The sequence below is a fragment of the Nycticebus coucang genome, chromosome 1 (genome assembly GCF_027406575.1).
Source record: "Nycticebus coucang isolate mNycCou1 chromosome 1, mNycCou1.pri, whole genome shotgun sequence".
In the NCBI taxonomy this organism is placed as follows: domain Eukaryota; kingdom Metazoa; phylum Chordata; class Mammalia; order Primates; family Lorisidae; genus Nycticebus; species Nycticebus coucang.
The window spans coordinates 15,489,578-15,509,327 of NC_069780.1; the positions used below are offsets into that span (position 1 = coordinate 15,489,578).

Sequence of the window (19,750 nt, forward strand, 5' to 3'; positions counted from 1 at the left end):
ACGCTCCATTTCCCCTCACCTGCTTGTCTGTCCTCTGTCCTCATTTTTTCTGGACTTCTCAAAAGCATTTGACACTCTTAACACTTTTCCACCAGGCTGTCCCATTTTTCTTCTTACCTTACTAAAATTTTCTTCATCTTAGCTACAGTATTCCCTGGGGACAACATTCATGTCTCTGTCTTTAAATGTCATTACAACGGTCACTTCCAAGTCCAGGTGTTCAGTCCAGATCTCGCCTCTGAACTCGTGTTCACCGCTGTGTCCACAGGACCTAGAGTAGTGACAGGCACAACAGGTGTTCAGTTACGATGTTGAATAAATGAATGAATGTTTGGCTTTGCCTCCCAGGGTTACTGTAAAAACTAAATGGGGGAACCAATTGGTATGAAAGTAATTTGTAAACTGTAGATCATCCTGCAGTTCCCAACTGATATTACTAATCTTGCAGATTTATAACATTCAAAAACTAATAAAGTTGAGATGTGAGGGAATTTTAAGAATGGATTTCAACATTTTAATCTAGAGCTTTGAAAGTGGCATATCTCTCCAAATTCAATGTTCTGTTTAACAAATCAAACTCTGGGCATCGAGGAAAGAGATATAAGATTCTGCATTCAAATGCAAAAAGAAACACCTTAAAGTTTGCCTTGTTAAAAATAAGGTATCTTTAAGGCAGGAGGCTCAGAAATTTGCCAGACCCACTAATCCCGACTTGAATGGCATGTCCTTGCAAAACTAGTTGCCCAGTGTTAATCATTTGCAATGCAAATAAGCAATTAGATAAGTTATATGATCCATAGCTTTCCAGTTTAGTACTTTCTGGCTGAATGGCTGTCACTGAAAGAATAAGATGGATACATGCTAATAGGATGAGGGTGGTTGAAATACATGGATTCTAAAATGCATAGCCTCTATGTGCAACAGCAAATTCTTTTACACTAATACTGGTTCTCAAACTGCATGATGCATGAGAATCACCTGAGAGGCAAAGCTCCGATTGCTGGGTCCCCTTGAATTTCAATTTAATTAGTCTGGGGAACAAGAATTCCCATTTCTAGTGAGTTCCAGAAGGCTGGTTTCTGTCCTCTCTGATATATAACACTAAAGCTTTCATCACACTTTGACAAACATTGCAATGGAGGTTTTATCACCATGTTTATGGGGAGTATAAAGTTCAGTAGAAATCCACACTTCTTCCTATGAAGGAGCATTTCTCTCATTGTCAAGTTCTTGGGAGTTTCTTATTTTTAACTTCCAAGACCATTAGGAATTCCTATATGTCTCACCAATTTTCCTTAATAAGTCATCATTTGTAATTAAGGGGCCTCTTGATAGAAAAATGTTTTAATTTTACATTGATACAAGTCAACAAACTCCTTACCTTGCTTCTTTGACTATGAATGGTATTCTATTTGCTACAAATCATAGATGATTGCATGAGGATTTGCTTTCTCTTGTGACACTGGTCTCTATCATTCCTGTTGGAGTAATATTGATCTGAATATATAGTATAACTGCCATCCGTTGTACTTACCATTATCTATTAATAATATCAATCAGACATTTTGAATTTATTGCTCTTCTAACCTGAATGAAGCTAAATTAGATGCAGGCATAAATTCTAGAAACTTTGGCTCTGCCAACAAAATGTTTTATCTTTATTTTTCAGAAGTTTCAATCATGAAAATCTAATTAGATGCTGGGGAGGAAGTGACTAAATTCTGAACTTCTGACAAAAGTGAAAGTCAAAATATATTGTTGGATTTAAATTGATATCTTTTTTGACATCCCAGTACAATCAGGAAACAGATATTCAAAACACAATAAATTGCATCATTCTTATCTTTGACATTCTCACTACAAATAGCAGGTTTTTTGAAAGAATGAGTCCAAGAAATATGAAAATTAGTGGAAATATAAACAACCTATTTGAGATTTTTAAATTTTTATTAATCACTTGAAAAGTGAACATAATACAGTTTCACTTGTGAAAACATGACACATACGAAAATTATTATTTTCTTGAAAAATAAATCAGCAATTGCTTTCTCATTAAAGGATTTTTCTTTACAAATATATTCAGGATAATATTTGTCCTCAAGTAAGCTGCATTTTAAAGGATTCAATTTATAAACAATTGAAAAAATTTCATATCGAAATTATTACACATGCCAATAATAACAATAGCAGAGAATCCTATATCCCAAGCACTGTTCAAAGTATTTTATGGTATTGTTCGTTTAATTAATTCATAATAATGCTACGATGAAGGTGTTACCTTTACACTCAGTTAAAGATGATGGATTGCACAGCTAGTAAATGATTATTTTGAACACAGAGAGTCTGGTCTCCATGACCCAGCTCTTACCCACTTTTCAATACTTTTTTGTAAGCACATACTTGTAGTTGCAATGTGATCAAGGCAGCACTTTTGCGCTAATGTTCACATTCCAACATTTTTATACTCATATTTGAGAAGAGCCAAGTTGGAAAATACCTTGTACAATATAGAAATTTCAAGTCAGTTCCTTCCACATCTGTAGCCAAGGAGACAGACTTCAACAAATCATTTCTGAACTTCATTCTTAGCAACCTATCATAATTACTAAATGCCAATCAAGCTGTAATTGGTTGACAAGTATTCATTTACAGACACTTGGAGCTTGAACAGAAGCTACCTGTATAATAATGATTCCTTCTTACAAAAGGTTATGACCTAGTAGGTGGTATAAGAAATACGTAAAATACTATTATAAAATGTCAAAATTTTAAAATGTATTATAAAGTTAATTTTATGACAGTGCAAGGTAACATTTGGTTATGTTTGTTCTGTGGTACTGACTACAAATGGAACTATAGTTATTGCCACTGGAACCTTAATTAATTCTCATTTTATGGTTTAGGGATTTTAAAATATTTGACTATTTCATTATTATTATTTATTTAGCATAACTTTTTGTTGATAAAATGTACTTCTGATATTTTTGAGATTAATCTTTGGGGGACAATACTTGGGAAAAATCAATTAGAAAATCATATCAAAACTCAATTTTCTGATAACAAAATATCTATCGATGAAAACATAATATTGAATGTGAGGCTCATTTGTTCTCTGCCTTTATTTTGTGAATTACACGCTATTTTCTTAGCGTTGTTGTTGTCCAGTAAGAAGTGGCAATATCCACAGCAGCCTATCAGGTATTGTTTGTGCTTCACATAACTTTGGTTGTTTCCCAAATGTCAGTCTCCATCAAAGAGAAGAAATATTTTTCTCTTCCAGTGATTTTCCGTTGATATACTTTAGAATTTACTTCAAATCTTGCAATTTGTCATTAGGATTTTACTACCAATAAAGAAGCAAATTAAAGCTTAAAAGAAAACTAACAGCTTGCAGTTATATGGTTGAAAATTATTTACTTAGACCATTAAAATACTTTTCTGTAACCTGTAATAAAATGGATAGTACAATAGTCTGGTGTGACCTGATTTGCAATTGGGAATGAGGAAACATTTCACTCTTGAAATTATTAATAGCAGCTGAGGTGCTCACAGAAATACCCCGAGGATTATACTGTGAACATGCCTTGGAAACTAACTCTGATGTATGTGACTGAAGTTTCCTTTGTATAGCTTGTTTTAAATTTAAATATAAACAAATAATTCACCATATATCTTTAAACGTTTGTTAACTGGGTATGATGCACACGTAAATACATCATGTCTGAGAAATTGTTCTTCTTTTTGGTTCATTCACAATTTTATTGACAACTTAGAATTATTTTCCTCACAAAAAAAAAATAGCGAAAGTCTACTTTGGTGACTGTTTTTAGACTTTTCCACATAGCAAGTTTCATAAAATTGTTTCCTAAGGTATAATATTTAGAATAGTAGTACACATCATAGTAACAGTCCCTGTTGTTACAGAGAAGGTCCTAGTTACGTGGGGTAGTCTGCACTTTGAGCAAGGCAGGTCACCTGTCCCAAATCTCCCCTTCAGAATGCACTTGGTGATCAGTGTCTGAGGAAAGAGAAGAGGTTGTAGGTAAATTAATGAGAATTCAGAGTAAGCAATCTTCAGCAGCACTGAGTAAGGCTAGTGATAATTATCTCCTAGCTCGCTTCGGCATTTTATTATTTAGTGCCTTCATGACCTTAAAATTCCTATCATTTGGCTTGGCGCCTGGAGCTCAGCAGCTAGGACACCAGCCACATACACCAAAGGTGGTGGGTTAGAGCCCAGGCTGGGCCTGCCAAACAACAATGACAACTACAACAACAAAATAGCCAGGTGTTGTGGGGGGTGCCTGTAGTCTCAGCTACTTGGGAGGCTGAAGCAAGAGAATTGCTTATGCCCAAGAGTTGGAGGTTGCTGTGAGCTGTGATGCCACAGCACTCTACCAAGAATGACATAGTGAGACTCTGTCTCAAAAAATATATCTATTCTTATCATTTGTTTTTTATAGTAATTACCTTTTCCTGATAACAAAATGATACATAGTCGAGCATCTGGAATAATAGGTGTTTATGAAACAACACATGATTGGACATCTGAAAAATACAGAAAAGTACAGGAGGAGAGAAAAAAAATTCCCAATCCCAGAATTTAGAGATAACGCTTGTTAAAATCATCACATATTTCAATCTAGTATCTTATTTTTCTGACTTTTTACCAACATAAAAATTGAGATCATAACCTATATAAAATGTATGTATTTACTTTTGGGTAATAAAAACTCATAATAATAAACTTCAAAATCCTGTTTGACAGGCAAGTTATAAGGAGTATTATCCATTCTCCTATAAGCGATGAGCATGTATTCCTTGGTATGCCATTTCCAATATTTCTCTTAGAAAGTAAGAATTTTTTGCAAATCGTTGAATCAAAATGTCATCTTTTGATTTATTATTTTATAATTTATTAGGAGTGTTAAAGTTTTCATATGGTTAATGGATATTTAAATTTGGGGAGGGAATTAACTGTTCCTTTTCTTTATATAGATATTTTTAACACTATATACTTCGATCAAGCATCTCTTAGTCTATTAAATGCGTTAAGCTTTTCTTACTTTAACTTTTCATTTTTGCAAAAATTTATTACATCAAGCATTTATTTCATGGAATCTCTTTCATTTCTAGTAAAGCAAAATTCATAGCAAATGCAATTGTGCAGATCTCAATGAAATGTACAAATACTTATAATTACATATAAATAAGTAAAATTCAATGATGTGAACTACTTAGTTAACAAAATTGTAAACGCTTGAAGCGTTAACAGTAGCACTAAAGCATTGCTATCATCAGAATTTAATGTTTAAAAGTTGTATAAAACTTACCAGCGCATTGTGTGCGACCTTTAAAATGTACTAACTACACTACAATTTAAAGTACTATATAAAAAATAAACTGCATAGATACTTAAGTTCAAGCAGAAATGAAGAACATAGATGTTTACTGATATGTATAGTATAATATGATCTAATACACACATGCTTGTATTATATATGGACTGACAATGACTCTGAAATTCTCAGCCCAGTGGCAGCTAGATCTCAACATTGCTTTCTAAAATTTCACCTTTTGAAAGAATTTTTGATTTGAAAATGGTTAAATGGGGCATTAAGTCCCATGAAGGGCTAACAAAGAGAGTTAAAATTGATCTGCATGGTTGAAAGCCAAAATTCTGAATTTACTCATTTATCAAATCATACTTTTCTATTTTTGAGCTCCTTCAATTGCGAGGCACAGTTCCAGGCTGTTAGCACTGAGAGGTTATGCATTAGAATAGATGACATTTTCAGTTAGAAATCACCTGTTTTTAATACAGAGGATCTAGTTGATATCTATCTAAATCTATATAATTGTTTTAGTCACACTCTTAATGATCTGTATTTCCACCAAGACTCATAGAAAATGTTTTTCTAAATCTTTCCCTCTTCTCTTGCTACTAACTGAGAAACCAAGACCTGTCCGTGTGGGTGAAGTTCACGGCCGTGATTTCATGGCTGTGATTGGCAGTCTAAATGAGACTCAGGGTCAGACGCACAGTGCCGTCGGCAGAGATGAAGAAGCAGAGGAAAAGCCAGGGGATAATGGCCGATGTGCTTATCATTCTCTTTTTGCTTTGCCGCAGACTGTCATGGCTGTCACTCCCTCTCATTGGAGGCCTGGGAGTGACACGGCAGGATATTGCTGTCTGAATTGCTAGCTATCTTTCAGGCAAGGACAACAATTATTATATTCTGATTTCAAAGTGATAATTTCTTTGCTCAGCACTGTGTCATAAGTGGATTGGAAGATATAATTAATTTTTAGTACTGTGCCATGCCAAAGGAAGGATCTTTTTATTTTGCCGTTTAGTTACTTCTGCTGTTTATACAAGTCACACGGCTATGTGTATGCATGTTGTGTGGTGTGTGTGTATACTCATGTGCAGTGTATATTCTAACGTACAGTATTATGCATATATATCAAAGGACAATAACATTTTTTTAAATTTCTGTTACTATTGACTAATTGTTCCCAAGCATTTATTAGACATAATATCTCTGAGGTCAATTTAATGTAATGTGTCTTTTCTGTATTCCTAAGAATGGGAGGCAGATAAATGAGATGGAATTAATATTTACGAAGATTCTATTTTTGCCTAATGCAATACTCGTTTTTTTTTTTTTTTTTTTGCAGTTTTTTGGCCGGGGCTGGGTTTGAACCCACCACCTCCGGCATATGGGGCCAGCACCCTACTCCATTAAGCCACAGGCGCCGCCCAATACTTGTATTTTTACCTACTCTATTTTTTTTAATGCTCACAAAAATTGACTATGTATATGATTAATGAGCCTTAGCTTCCAAAAGTCATATAATTCCCTAGAAGTCAAAGCAGCTAATATAAGATAGAATTGTGATTCTCCCCTGGTTCCTTTGACTCCTAAACTTAAGCTTTTTTAGATACAAGTTGCTTAAAGTGATGACTGATCTTAGGTAGACCTGCAGGTGTTATTGTTTCCTCAATAGTGAAATGCTTTCCATAACTAAAAAAAGCTAGTTTTGTTTATTGAAGAGGTTTGTCAACATTAGGCAATCTATTTGATGTGATCTTTTGACCCTCCTCCCCCACTCTCATCTAATTGTTTTAAAATGTAAAGCACCAATTCTAGATGCTCAACTAGATGACTTAAAGTTATTGCACTTCTCTGACCTTTCACCTGTTCCATACATTTATATCATTGATAAAATAGTTGTCCTTCCTGACCTAAGACATTTACATAGAATGCAGAGATTGCAAACTCCAATGTGTATAGCTTCAGAGCTATGTGTGAATTAAACTGAGTGTGAAAAATGGACAGTGATGATGTCAGCTTTAAATTAGATCCTACAAACTCCTCATAAATGTATTTAGATCTACTTACAACACACAAACAATGTCTTAATCAAACGAAACACTTGGATATGAATTAATTCAACCCAAGGCATCAAGTTTACAACACTTAATGAAAATTAAATGTTGATGGATATTTGAGCACCTTATAAATAAGTATAAAATGCATTAGCCTATTATCAGAATTTATATATGTAGTAGTTTATAGTATAATTTATAGTAGTTAAATACGTACTATACCATTTTCTTAATTATTTCTTCTGCGAGCAAAACTAATCATTTTCAAATAAGGCAAAAAGTGAAGTTGCTGCTACTTGTCTTCAGGAATACTCTTTTAAACATAAAAGGAATAACAAAACCCTGCCTTGAGACCTGTTTCAAGGTCAGATATTGTTATCCTTGTTTTGCAAGTGGGAAAGTGAAATCACCAGGGAAACTCAAATGCACTGTCAAAGACTTCTAAGAAATTAAATTATATGCTTTGGAAGTCCAGCACTTCCAAGTTAATATTAGAGATTATAAAGGTTTTAAAGTGTATGACTTGTTCTTTGGGAAAAAAGCATTAGAGAAACCGTCAGTGTTTAGCATGGAGACACCGCCAGGTTTCCAAAGCTCATCTCCTGTGCCTGGGCCGTCTGGGCTGCAGACTTGGCCTTTGTGGCCGGCCAGGCATGTGTCATCGTCCCTCCCTGCTCTCTGTTTGCCCTCCTGTAGTTTTCTCTTCCAAATCAGAGGCACAGATGAGGAACTCTGACTGGAAAGTGTTGCATGTGGTTCTTTAGTGTTCCCTAGAACTCCCACACTCAGCCATGACGTCCTGGTGGCTTTGCTGTGTGTGCAGGAAGCCATGCTCAGACCGTTCAGGGCTTGTTCAGATGAAAACCCGAGCTGTGGGGAACACTTTTCCGCCTTCTCCGTCTTGCATTTTGTTTCTGCTATTTCTCCCTATTCAGCAGCTCCATGTGAATAGACTGGATTATGAGTTAATGCAGGGCCAGTAGATGTTGCTAGGACAAAAAACCCAGGCTTTGTTTGAGGAATGATATCTGTTCTCCAGCTTTCTCTTGGAAATATCAGAGCCTTTCCTTTTTAAGCAGATTTTTTTTCTTCATTTAGAAATGATGGTAAATATTTCCAATTCATTGAGTAGAACCTAGGGGTGGGTGCATTAGGCACAGTCTGTGTTTTGGGGATTCCCTTGGAGGCGACGATGAAGACTCTTTGGATGAATCTTAGGCTAAATGTGTTACTGTGTTTATACAGGCGGCGATCGAGATCGGATGACAGCTAATCATGAGAGCTACCTCCTCATGGCGAGCACCCAGAATGATATGGAAGACTGGGTGAAGTCCATCCGCCGGGTCATATGGGGACCTTTCGGAGGAGGTGAGTATATTTTACCAAACCTGTTCATCCTTTTCCCCCAGCTGATGTTACTTATATTGCCTCCTATGCTGAAAGGATGATTGTTAAAATAAATAGTAAATTGTCCAACATTGTTGTTAGACACGTATCTAAGTTTAATTGAGATCCCATTTTATTAATAACCATGCTTCTTCCATGAATATGTTGAATTATAAAAATGCATGATGTTTTTCTTGTAGTTTTGGATTTTTCCATTTTACTAACAACAGTTAGTAAACTGTCAGGCAGCATACTATACATGCAGATTAATTAAGAACATCTAGAAATGAAGCAAAAAAAAAATTGGCTAGTAGCTCTGGAAGGGATCCCCTCCCCCAGATCTTCAGTAGTATCAAAGAGGAACACCAAACCTCTGGCTGAGTAGTGAATGATTATTGGAGTAAAAAAAAAAAAAAAAATGTTTTGGATCAGTTATGAGTGTATAGATTTGATAGTAAATTATTAAATAGTGTAGTTAATTAATATTGTGTCAAGAATGTACCAGATTAAGAATAATCTAAAAAGAATAGAATTAAACAGAGGATGAAAAGACAAAAGTAGGGTCTTGGTCTATTAAGAAATATAATAGAATAATATAAACAGAAAAGTCATTTAAAGAAAAATTTTAGTAAATGGAACCAAAGATTAAGGGCCCAATAATATTTACCTACAACCAAAGTGTATTTCCAGAAATGTAAAGCCTAAATGTTTTATGTTGGTATAGTGAAAATAAATTTTATTAAATCAAATTCACATTTCATAAGCCAATTATAATTCTCATATTTATTTTATATACTCTTTTATGTACCGTCAGCACCTGAACTGAGAAAATGAGTTTTTTTCCCATAAATGTATCAGATAGCTTCTTAGGCTAACCAACCATTTTACTTTTTAGAATAATTTTGAAAGCTTAGTTTAAAAAGCTAGGTTAAAATTAAAATAGTAAAAATTCACCGAAGACATACTGATATTTTACTAGATTTACTAGATATTTTTCTAGATACATGTTTGTAAAATTGGTTTTTAGTAGCATCTAAAATAAATGAATAAGTAAAGTGACTATTTATTTCAGTTTACCTGGTAACACTCTGGTTTCCCGCTGTTGTTCCAGGCTAATTATTGATTATGCTACCTTTGATTCTCACAGTGTTCTAGTTTGGATGACCACATACCCTATCCGTAATTTTAAATGGCGAGTTAGCTACTATGTAAACTGTTTATTAAAAAATGCCCCAGAGGCTGAGATCCCCACTTCAGTCAGTGCCTTACCAGGAGATTCCTTATATTTCGACAGTAAGGATTCCTTCCTTATCCATGGTTTTAGTTACCCCAGGCAACTGTGGTCTGAGTGAATCTCTTAGCAAGCTTAATTTATAAATTAAACTTTATCATAGGTGTGCATGTACAGGAAAAACATAGTATATGTAAGCTTCAATACTACCCGAGGCTTCAGGGATCCCCCGGGGGTCTTGGAACATGTTCCCTGTGCATCAGGGGGACTACCGTACTTGAGAGACACATACTCAGTCTGTAGAGGTTTGCCAGAACTTCCAAGGTCAGGGATTTGGGGGAGACCTAAAGATGTATCTTTTCAAAGTCCCTGTTGATTATAAAACCCCTCTTCTCTCCTCTGTCATAGATTTCTGGGTCTCTTGAGTTCAGGAGACTCCTTAATGTCTGCTAAAAAAAAGTATTGTTGTTGAGAAATTATTTCCATCAAGTGTGTTTTTTCCCTCACTTTCCTCTTCTTCTATTATTTCCTCAAGAAAAATGAATTAAGATCCAATTAGCTTCTCCAAATCAGTGGCCATAGGCAGAGCCACCAGTTCAGACATCTCAGCCCTGGGCAAGTTGTAAATGTGAATCTTCAACTTCATGAATCTGGAAGGGACATTCTAGCAATGAGTCTGTATACTTTATCCCATGAGATGTACTTCAAGGATTTTACAAACACTGGACTCATATTTACTTTTAAAGAGATGGATTTTAGTATGTAGCACTCTTTATAGAAATAATGCTTCAAAGAATACATCTCCTTACTTCATTGTCTAATGGGAGAGTGTTATGAGATTGCAAGGCAAGCTTTTAAAATATTCCCCTTTAATTGAAGAAATTTAATTATCAGAATTTTTTTAAGTTAATATGGAATGCATTACTCAACTGGATGTTGGCCTGTATAAAAGATCGCCACTGTCACCTATAATCAAGGGCTTCAAATGTTTCTATTAATATGTGTGAATTCAATGCTTATTGATTGAATATTAAAGATATGTTATAAATTTTAGTTGTAAGTAATAAATGTATATTACTGAAAACCCTTTTTACTTATACTGTATATTAAGATTCCTCTTAACAATTCATGGGAAATAAGTTTTCCACTGATTGGGAATATTTTTAAACTACCATTGTAATTTACCCTCTCCCCCATTTTGTGGATTGAATCATTAAGACACAGGGAGAAAGAAAAATTTACTAAGTGTTGCAGTGTGAGTACCAGAACCAGGAAGAACCCCTTATCTTCCCCCTGTGTTACAGCTCAGTGAGGCAGTCTGTCACATCTACTGTGCAGTAACGTATGATTGTCAGTCTACGCCTTCTTGACAATATGGTCTTCCTTATAAGAAAAGTAAAGGTTTTAAACAAACAAAAATTAAAATGTATATAATATTTTGAGTCCTTCAAAAATAGCTGAATTGACACTATAAAGCAAGTGAAATAAAAAAAAGAAACAACTCAAATGTCCATCAACAGATAGATGGGTGAACGGAATGTGGTATGTCCGTAGAATGGATTATTACTCAGCCATAAACAGGGGTGAAGGACCGTATGTGCCGCAACGTGAATGAAGCTGACAGCATTATGCGAAGTGGAAGAAGCCAGTTACAATGGATCACATATTATGATTCCATTCATAAGAAAGTGTAGAATAGAGAAATCTGTAGAGACAGAAAGTAGATTAGTGGTTACTCAGGGCTGGGGTGGGAGGATGAGGGGACAGCAGAGTGATAGCCAAAAGGTAGGGGATTTCTTTTGGAGAAGATAAAAATGTACACGAATTGACTGATGATGATTGTACTTATTTGAATATAACAAAAAGCCATTGAATTGTACACTTTAAACGGGTGAGTTTAGATTCTGAGTGATATCTCAGTAAGTCTGTTTAAATAAAATCTGAATTGCCATAACTGCCTTTCCTGAGCAAATGCATTTTCTCTTCCTATCTTAGTTATGGAATCCAGACCTTATTAATCCTAAATAAAAGCCACTTGATTAGATGGCATCTGTAAAGACATTTAGAAGAGAAGGTGATTCATCGCCCTGATTTATCAATTAAAGCGTACCACCTTCCGATGTATTTTGAATGTATCCGTTATAAAGATGGCATTTCATTGTATCAATTTCATAATCTGTGTTAGGAGGGTGGGGCCTTAGTGTGTGTCACACTTTATGGGGGCAAGACATGATTGCAAGAGGGACTTTACCTAACAATTGCAATCAGTGTAACTGGCTTATTGTACCCTCAATGAATCCCCAACAATAAAAAAAAAAAAAGATAAGTTAAGGTCTCAAAAAAAAAAAAAACAAAAAACACTGCAGTTCTTCATGTGGCACGTACGCTCATCCTTGCTCAGGTTGCACATATATGCAGAATATTCCCTCTCTGCCGTCACAATAATGAACGTTTGATTAAAATATAGGGGACACCTGAGGAGCTCGCTAGCTCTTCAGTCTTCTAGAAATTAAAAACTGTTAAATGAAAGTCATGAAAGGTAGGGCTTTGGAATTAAATGTCTTTTCTTTTACTAAAGTGGATTATAACAAATATTCAAATGGCGGTAGGGAACCTATGGAAATGTGAAAAGTAGACATTCCTTTCTATCTCCTTAGCCTAATACAAAGTTCAGTATTGAATCTGGACATCTTGACTTCGTATTATCTGCTTAAGCCAACCATAAACAGTTACTTCCCTCTTAATCGTGAGAGATACCCTGGGTTCCTGCTTACAAGTCAAACCCCCAAATTCAGATTTCAAAACATTTATTTCACGGAGGAAAAGTTTAGTCTTCCTTCCTTCTTTCCATCTTTCCTTTCTTCCTTCCTTTTTTGTTTATTTTTACTCTGGGTTATTTTTCATATGTTTTTGAAGCAAGATTTATGTAAGTGTCTAGCCAAGGATCTGAGAAGGATGATTATTCAGGAATTGTTCTTTAGATCTGAGTGCTTGGCTTAACTTCAGCTACTCACACAATCAGGTTCAGGTGTTTCTGTCTTCTAATGAAGAGAGTTGGTTCAGCGACCCAGCAAGGCAGTAAAAATACAATTTGTGAATAGCCCTTATGAGGAATGACTGGCATATGGACAAACAGGTTAACTAAGAGGCAATGAGGTCTTGCCTTAGACACAGACCAACGGGGTTCAACCCAGAACGTGTAGTTGTACTTCCCATAAGAAAACTGGACAAAACCATTCTAACTTCCCAACACCAAAATCCTGTAATGACAAGTGTTCCCTGCACACCAGCACCCAGGTCAGTGAATTATTCAGCTGGGTAAAGTGCTTCTGAGCTCAGCACTGGCTCTGCCTTTATTATTTTAGTAGCATGCTGTGACACAGAAAGTAAAACAAAAAATTGAACTGTAAGGCAAAATTAATTAATAATAACCTTTCAGCAATAAAACATTACCTATCTAGGCGTGCTAGTTAAAGATGTTTTTAAGGGAGGACCTTGTACACCCCTCCTGGTTCTGTGTAGCTCCTGCTGAGGCCTGGGGTCAGTTGGGGTTAAAGCACTAGCATTCCAAATCTGTTCATGGAGCAGCCAGGTGGGTGAATGATTAACCCAGCAAGCACATTGTTCAGTGAGCCGGACTGAGAGGGTTGGTGGGGTGGATAGGGCACAGGCAACATTATGGGAGAACGCTGAAAGCAGAATCGGTTTGCAAACGTAACCAGAGAAATGTACCCGCACGTAAACACACGCGCGCCCCACCAAGGTCACGCACGTGGTTTGCCTTACACCTGCAGGCTGTTTGCCACTGCGTTTAAAATTATGTTTCTATTTTATAGAGATACACATACACACACATAGATGCAAAATATAAATACGTTTTGAAGATAAGCACATTAACTGTCACAAATGGATTCAGTTTCTAAAGGATCTGGGGAAAACAGTAAATGTATAGGAAGAGAGTAAGTGCAGGTATGGGGGGGGGCAGAATGTTTACCCCCTGGGGAGGTTTGGTGCCTGTGATTTCTGAAGGGGCTGAGCCAGCCATAAACGTGCTACGCAAGGAAAGAGCTGGGAAGTCACCGCAAAGTCAAAAGAAACGGCAGCGCGTTGGCCCCGCAGAGGGGCCGCTCCCCCCTCCCCGCAGACTATTGTGACTGCACCTGCTGCCCGTGACCGGCGGCCCCGGAGGCGGCGGCAGCCACGGCCTCGGTGAGCAGCAGCCGCAGCCCCGCCAGCTCCCCGCCCAGCGCTCGGTGAGAACCGGGAGGCAGAGCCCGGGAGAGGCGCCTCCCCGCGCGCCCGCGGCCTCTCCTGGAACGCGCGCTCCACTGGCCTGACGCCGTGGTTCCCTAGGGAGTTTGAAGACAGCCTGGGAAAGGGAAGAGCCCGCCGAGAACATCAAAGGATGAGGAGTGCAGTACAAGGAGCGGGGGAGTCCTTGAAGAGAAATCGATCCGGCTGTGCAATGCTTTCTGGAGAAGCTGCCGCTGTGCGCCTCCCCCGTGCTCAGATGGAAGCAGCCGGCAAGGGCAGCCTCGACGCATTCCTCAGGAACCTTTTCTGTCACTGTTCCTCCTTCCTCTTGCGTAGGGCTATGTGCTGACCTTTCCAGACGAATCTCTGTCCAGCTGAGAAGAAGCTGTTATTGTCTTAATAACGATAATAATACAAAAGCCAATTCCTGCTGTTTGGGAGATGTAGCTTGCTAGCTGCAGTTTTCCTGTGATATTTTCGAAGGTCTTCAGAAACTTAAAAACCTCAAAAACTCCCAGGACTAGGCAAGAGGAAAGCAAAGTGTTGTGGGGCCTTTTTTTTTTTTTTTTTTTTTTGCCAAAAAGGAATAAATAAGAGGTGGTAACTTATCCCTAAGCCAGGACCTGGAGGGTCAAAACCTTGGCGTTGTAGGAATCAGCACTTCCAGCCTAACATTTTAACAAGCATGAGACGCGGTGGCCGTGGGGCTCTGCTCAGAGGCAGGTTTTAAAGGAAGCCAGAGCCGGCTCCAAACTTGGGGCCTGTATGAAGCCCGAAGACCGCAGTGCGGGGGGCCGCCCCTCAGGTGCCTTAGCCTCGACTCCTTTCATCCCTAAAACTACATACAGAAGAATCAAACGGTGTTTTAGTTTTCGGAAAGGTAGGTAGATTGCAGTAATGTCCTTTTTATAAATATAGATATATCTCCAGTGGTTTAAGAGCAGTTTATGCTCAGATCAGATAAACTGGGAGTCTGGAAACCCCGAGTTTAGGACTGTACAAGAGTGACTTGCTTGTCTGTACTTACTTTGCAAGGTTCATTTTTACCTGTTCGTTATTGTCTGTGCATAGGCCGAGTAGATGGGGCTCAGAGGATGGTGGTCTTACAGGTCTCACCTTGACAGATGGGAGCCAGGTGCGCCAGGCTGACCGTCCTCAGAGGAGGGGGCCAGCGCTTTCCCAGGCCCTTCCTGGGCCCTTCCCTGACCGGATCTAGCAGGCATGTTCCGACCCCTTGAAGTGGGTCCTGGGCACATGCCTGTCTGTAGTCCCATCATGGTTCTGGCTCTGGCTGTCTGTGATGCTAGAAGTAGGAGTCACCTTGACTTTCCACATGTGTCATAACATAGCATGGAAAGGGGCCAAAAATAAGAACTGTCGGGAACAGAAGGTAGAAAAAAGGTTAACAGTTTATCATCAATACACAGAGCTAAGACGTTTCCCAATGTGTTTACTTTGAAGGTGATAAAGGACACAGCATAGTAAAATGAAGTGTTTTGAGAAAAGGTTTATGTATCAAAATATTTTTTGCTTTACAATAAGAACAATTAAGTGGAATGACTGTTTAAATAGAAATTAAGTAATTATAACTAGAAGATGAGTGAAATGACATCTAGGCCTGGTCCGGGATCCCTTTTTTCTGTGATCTGCCACCTATTAATTAACCTTTCTTATTTAGTAACAAAAAAAAAAAAAAATGGGAAGAAAGGAAAATAAGAAAAATAAAAAATCACAAAATGTTGTGGAAACTTTTTGAAGAAAACCCTTGTTCCTTGTTCCCTTTGAGTAGTTAAGACCTGGCTATGACCATTGTCATGTGTTATCAGCAAATCAATCATGTATTAATTTACATTCCTATCGTAACCGCAAAGAGTATTAAATAAGAGATGGATTACATGCCTCATTTTTACTGATCTATAGGGACTTTGTAAATACTGAAGAACTGCATTGTGGGTAAAGAAATTGACAATGGCAGAAACTGAAAAGGGCTCAGGGACTAATTCCTTAAAGAACATTTCCTTCTTCTGTTCCCCCACCCCTCTGCAATAAAATTGTTCCTAAACAAATGCTACTTTTCAGGGTTCTTGCTGTTCATTTGTAACATGAGATGTGGGGGATTGTGAATTCATCTTTGAAAGACAAGAATGTGATTTTTACTTTTTCCACCTTCCCCCCTGCAACAGTGGAGTCAAGCACCTCTGCAGGACTCTGTCCCAGGACAGGCTGCCCTTCCTGACCTTCTTCCCTTTCTCCTTAAATACCAAGGGGTGGGGGGCAGTGCCTGGGGAGAAAATTCCTGCATGCTGGCAAATGGCAACCCCAGGGGTAGGGAATAACTTCCATCTATCTTCTCCTTGGGGCTATTTTTAAATTGTCTTTTTCTCTGCAAAGCCCTAGTAGTTTGAGGAATGCTCAGTGTTGGCATCGAGGATTAAGAGATTTTTCACTTCCACGGCTGTATGCCGGCTTCTGTCAGATCCAGAAAGGAGAGGAGGTGCAGCAGGCATTCAGCAGCTTTGGGTCCCCTTCCCTCTTCTCTGCCGGCTGCACACCAGGCTGTCCTGTGCGCTGGTGATGTGACTGCAGGTCTGCAGTGGGGCCCTGGAGCACAGGGGCCGTGCGGCCCCACTCTGCAGCTGCCTGCTGCAGGCTGCACTCAGCACTGGGGCTGTGTGTCTCTACTGAAGGTCTGCCCCTGAAAAGAATGAGCTTCTCTCTCAGTGTGGGGTTCCCAAACCATACCACCTCCAGAGGAAGGGGTTTCTGTACTTTATTTAATCTCCTGGGCGCTCCAGTGTTTCAAGAAGTGGGGACCTGGGTTTCTGCCTTCCCACGCCTGTCGGTGAGCACCGGCTTAGGTCATTTCAAGGAAAGCAAGAAGGAGAATGTGTGAAGCCAGGAAGAATGCCCAGAAGTAAAAACCGCTGATGTGAAGCATATTTTTTACTGTTGTCATAAGTAGGCCAACAGCAGAGGGGCCACGCTGGGTTTGTCTCTAGCAGTGTTGGAAGTGCCATCGGAACCAAGTGGAGCTGAGTAGAAGTTTCCAGAGGACTGGTGGTATGAGAGCTTGCATGCTGTGTGCCTAACACTCACCTGCCTGTCAAGGTGCCTTTCTCTCCCAGACCTCTGCTGTCCTTTACTGCCCTCTTTATCTCCCTTGCTTTGAGGTACTAATTAAGGTCACTGAAAATGTTTTCCCAGTGTTTTAAAAATCTAGGAACCAAGAAACTTCCCTTAGGCAGGAAGCTGGGGATTGTGGAGCTTAGGGTGCAAGTGCTGGTACTATAAAGATTACAACGAATTCTTTACCCTGTTAATTATGAAACTACACCTTTGTTTTACCTGTGTGTGACTGATATCAGGCACATAACTGATCCTTTGGTTTCCTGGCAATGTGTAACGCGTTGGATCTGAGGACATGGTTCTGGTGGTCATAGGCTAGACGGCCTGATGGTTGGGATTCCAGGATACCAAAGGCAATTTTTAAGCTGACTTTTTCTTTTCTTTTCTTTTCGGAGTTGCACTTTTCTTGGAGATAAGTCATCATGGATTCGCGAGGGGCTTTCCCTACACAGCAACCCCTTATTAGTCATGATCCATTGCTTCTTACTTCTTCATATACTTTCAGCTATGTTTCCATTTTTCTGCCCTTAGTTCTCTGTGCTCTTAATTGCTTCATGCATGAAATTTACTTTAACCTAAGTAGTGGCTATTCAAGGCAGCCTCACCTCTGTTCACCTCAAACACTCATCACAAATTTCTAAAATACACAACCTGTCTTATAGAGCATTTCCCAGAACAGAAACAGTACTGTTTAGCAACATTCCACATTCAAAAACTTTATATGAGCTCCTGTTGCCCATGGAAAGAAGCCCTGTGTTGTGTAAAGCCCTCCAACCAATTCCAAATATTCCCTAAGGATAAAGCCCCTAATACCCAAGACTCTGCCATTCTTCCTCCCTAGACACATGTCCTGCACTGCCTCTTTGCTTGTGGTTGCTCTGCCCCCTCTGCTGTGGAGCTGTCTTCTCCATTGTGTACCCAAACTTTACCCTCCCTTCACGGCACCACTGGCTTTCATTTCATCCTCGAGCCTTCTCTGTCCCCCAGTTATGCTCCTTACTCTACAGTCCTTATGTTTTATGCGTGCTGCCTCCTGGAAAGCACACCTGCACAGTCACCTTGAAGTGCTTTATACACAGGTACATGCATGTAGATATTTCTTCCCCAAGTGGATAATGGTGATAGATGTATCCAATTGGAGATTCTAAACTAGTTACAAACTAGTGAAGTACAGTATTTCTATCTTCTCCTGCTAGACTATAGGCAATAATGAATAGGAATGGAATGTTTATAGAGCAATAATATATAAGACCAACATTCTCTTTAAAATTCATTGTATATTGCATATATTGTAATCACATTTACAGAATTTTATTTTTCCAAAAAGAAGCTACTATGCATGTAATGATTTTTTGGCTACTTGGAAAGCTGGTGATAGACTGAAGTCAGCTTTGGCTGGCTTTGTTTCTTAGATCTATACTAACCTGGATGTTTTCTACAGGTGGCCACACAGGAACCTTATGGCCACCCTGTATTTTGATTTGTTCATTTGCCATATGTGACTGTTCATTTTTAATTGAAAATTCTTACAATTCGGGTGACACCAGGAGTTATCCTGTTGGCAGAGTTGCAGCCAGCAGAAGGACAATTCAAAGCAAATTTCTCCTGTGGAATTATTCATTTATTTTCTATGATCAGGGAAATGTTTTGTTTTTATGCATGAATTTATTACATAGATGTTTGTGGAGCACTCCTGCCTCACTCATCTTGATATAATTCCCAGGGATATAAACAAGAGGGCTTGCCTGTGGTAGAATAGAGCGTGAGCTTTAAAGTCCTTTACACCTGGGACCAACCCTAATTTAGTCCTTGGGTCTGTGGGACTTAGAGAAATTCACCTAAACCTGTCTGAAGTTCATAGGCTAGATTTATAATATGCATCTGTTTCCCATTATTATTTATAATGATCATCATAAATAAAAGTACAGTCGTTTTTTGACTAGTAAAGGACTGCTGTAGTACAGATAGGCATCTAAATGAATAATTACAAAGCAAACTGTTAAGGAATCAAAGATAAAAATGTACCAAGCTTCAGGTCTAGGGCTGATATGGAGGGACTGTCATGAAGACTTCACACAGGAGACAAGTTGAATCTACAGGATATGGTTTCTCGGGCTGACTTATGAAGGCAGGCCCTATTTTCTGGAAGGAGGCCTGGAGACATGGGAAGTCATATGATGTTTAGGAAATAATACCCAGTTCAATGTAGTTTGGGAGCAAGTCGTTTATGAGATAGTAGCAGAAACAAGAGTGGATTTGTTGGTTGGATGGTGCGTGAAGAGGCAGAGGTCAGACTTTGGGGACTTTATTTCATGAAAAGGAGTTTAGTTGCCAAGACAGGCTGGAGGGCAGCATTGGAG

General features: G+C 38.6%; 1 protein-coding gene across 9 annotated transcripts in view; it reads left to right on the forward strand.

Annotated features, from left to right (window-relative positions):
• The window catches only part of ARHGAP24 (Rho GTPase activating protein 24), a 668,175-nt gene that overhangs the window by 607,750 nt on the left and 40,675 nt on the right, over positions 1-19,750 (forward strand). For 8 of the 9 annotated variants that reach the window (XM_053599789.1, XM_053599915.1, XM_053599718.1 and 5 more), the window contains one exon: positions 8,639-8,761. In XM_053599789.1, the coding sequence (XP_053455764.1) occupies positions 8,639-8,761 (123 nt within the window). Of the gene's footprint in view, positions 1-8,638; positions 8,762-14,632; positions 15,145-19,750 lie in introns of those variants that run through there. The other variant, XM_053599982.1, reaches the window with a different exon arrangement.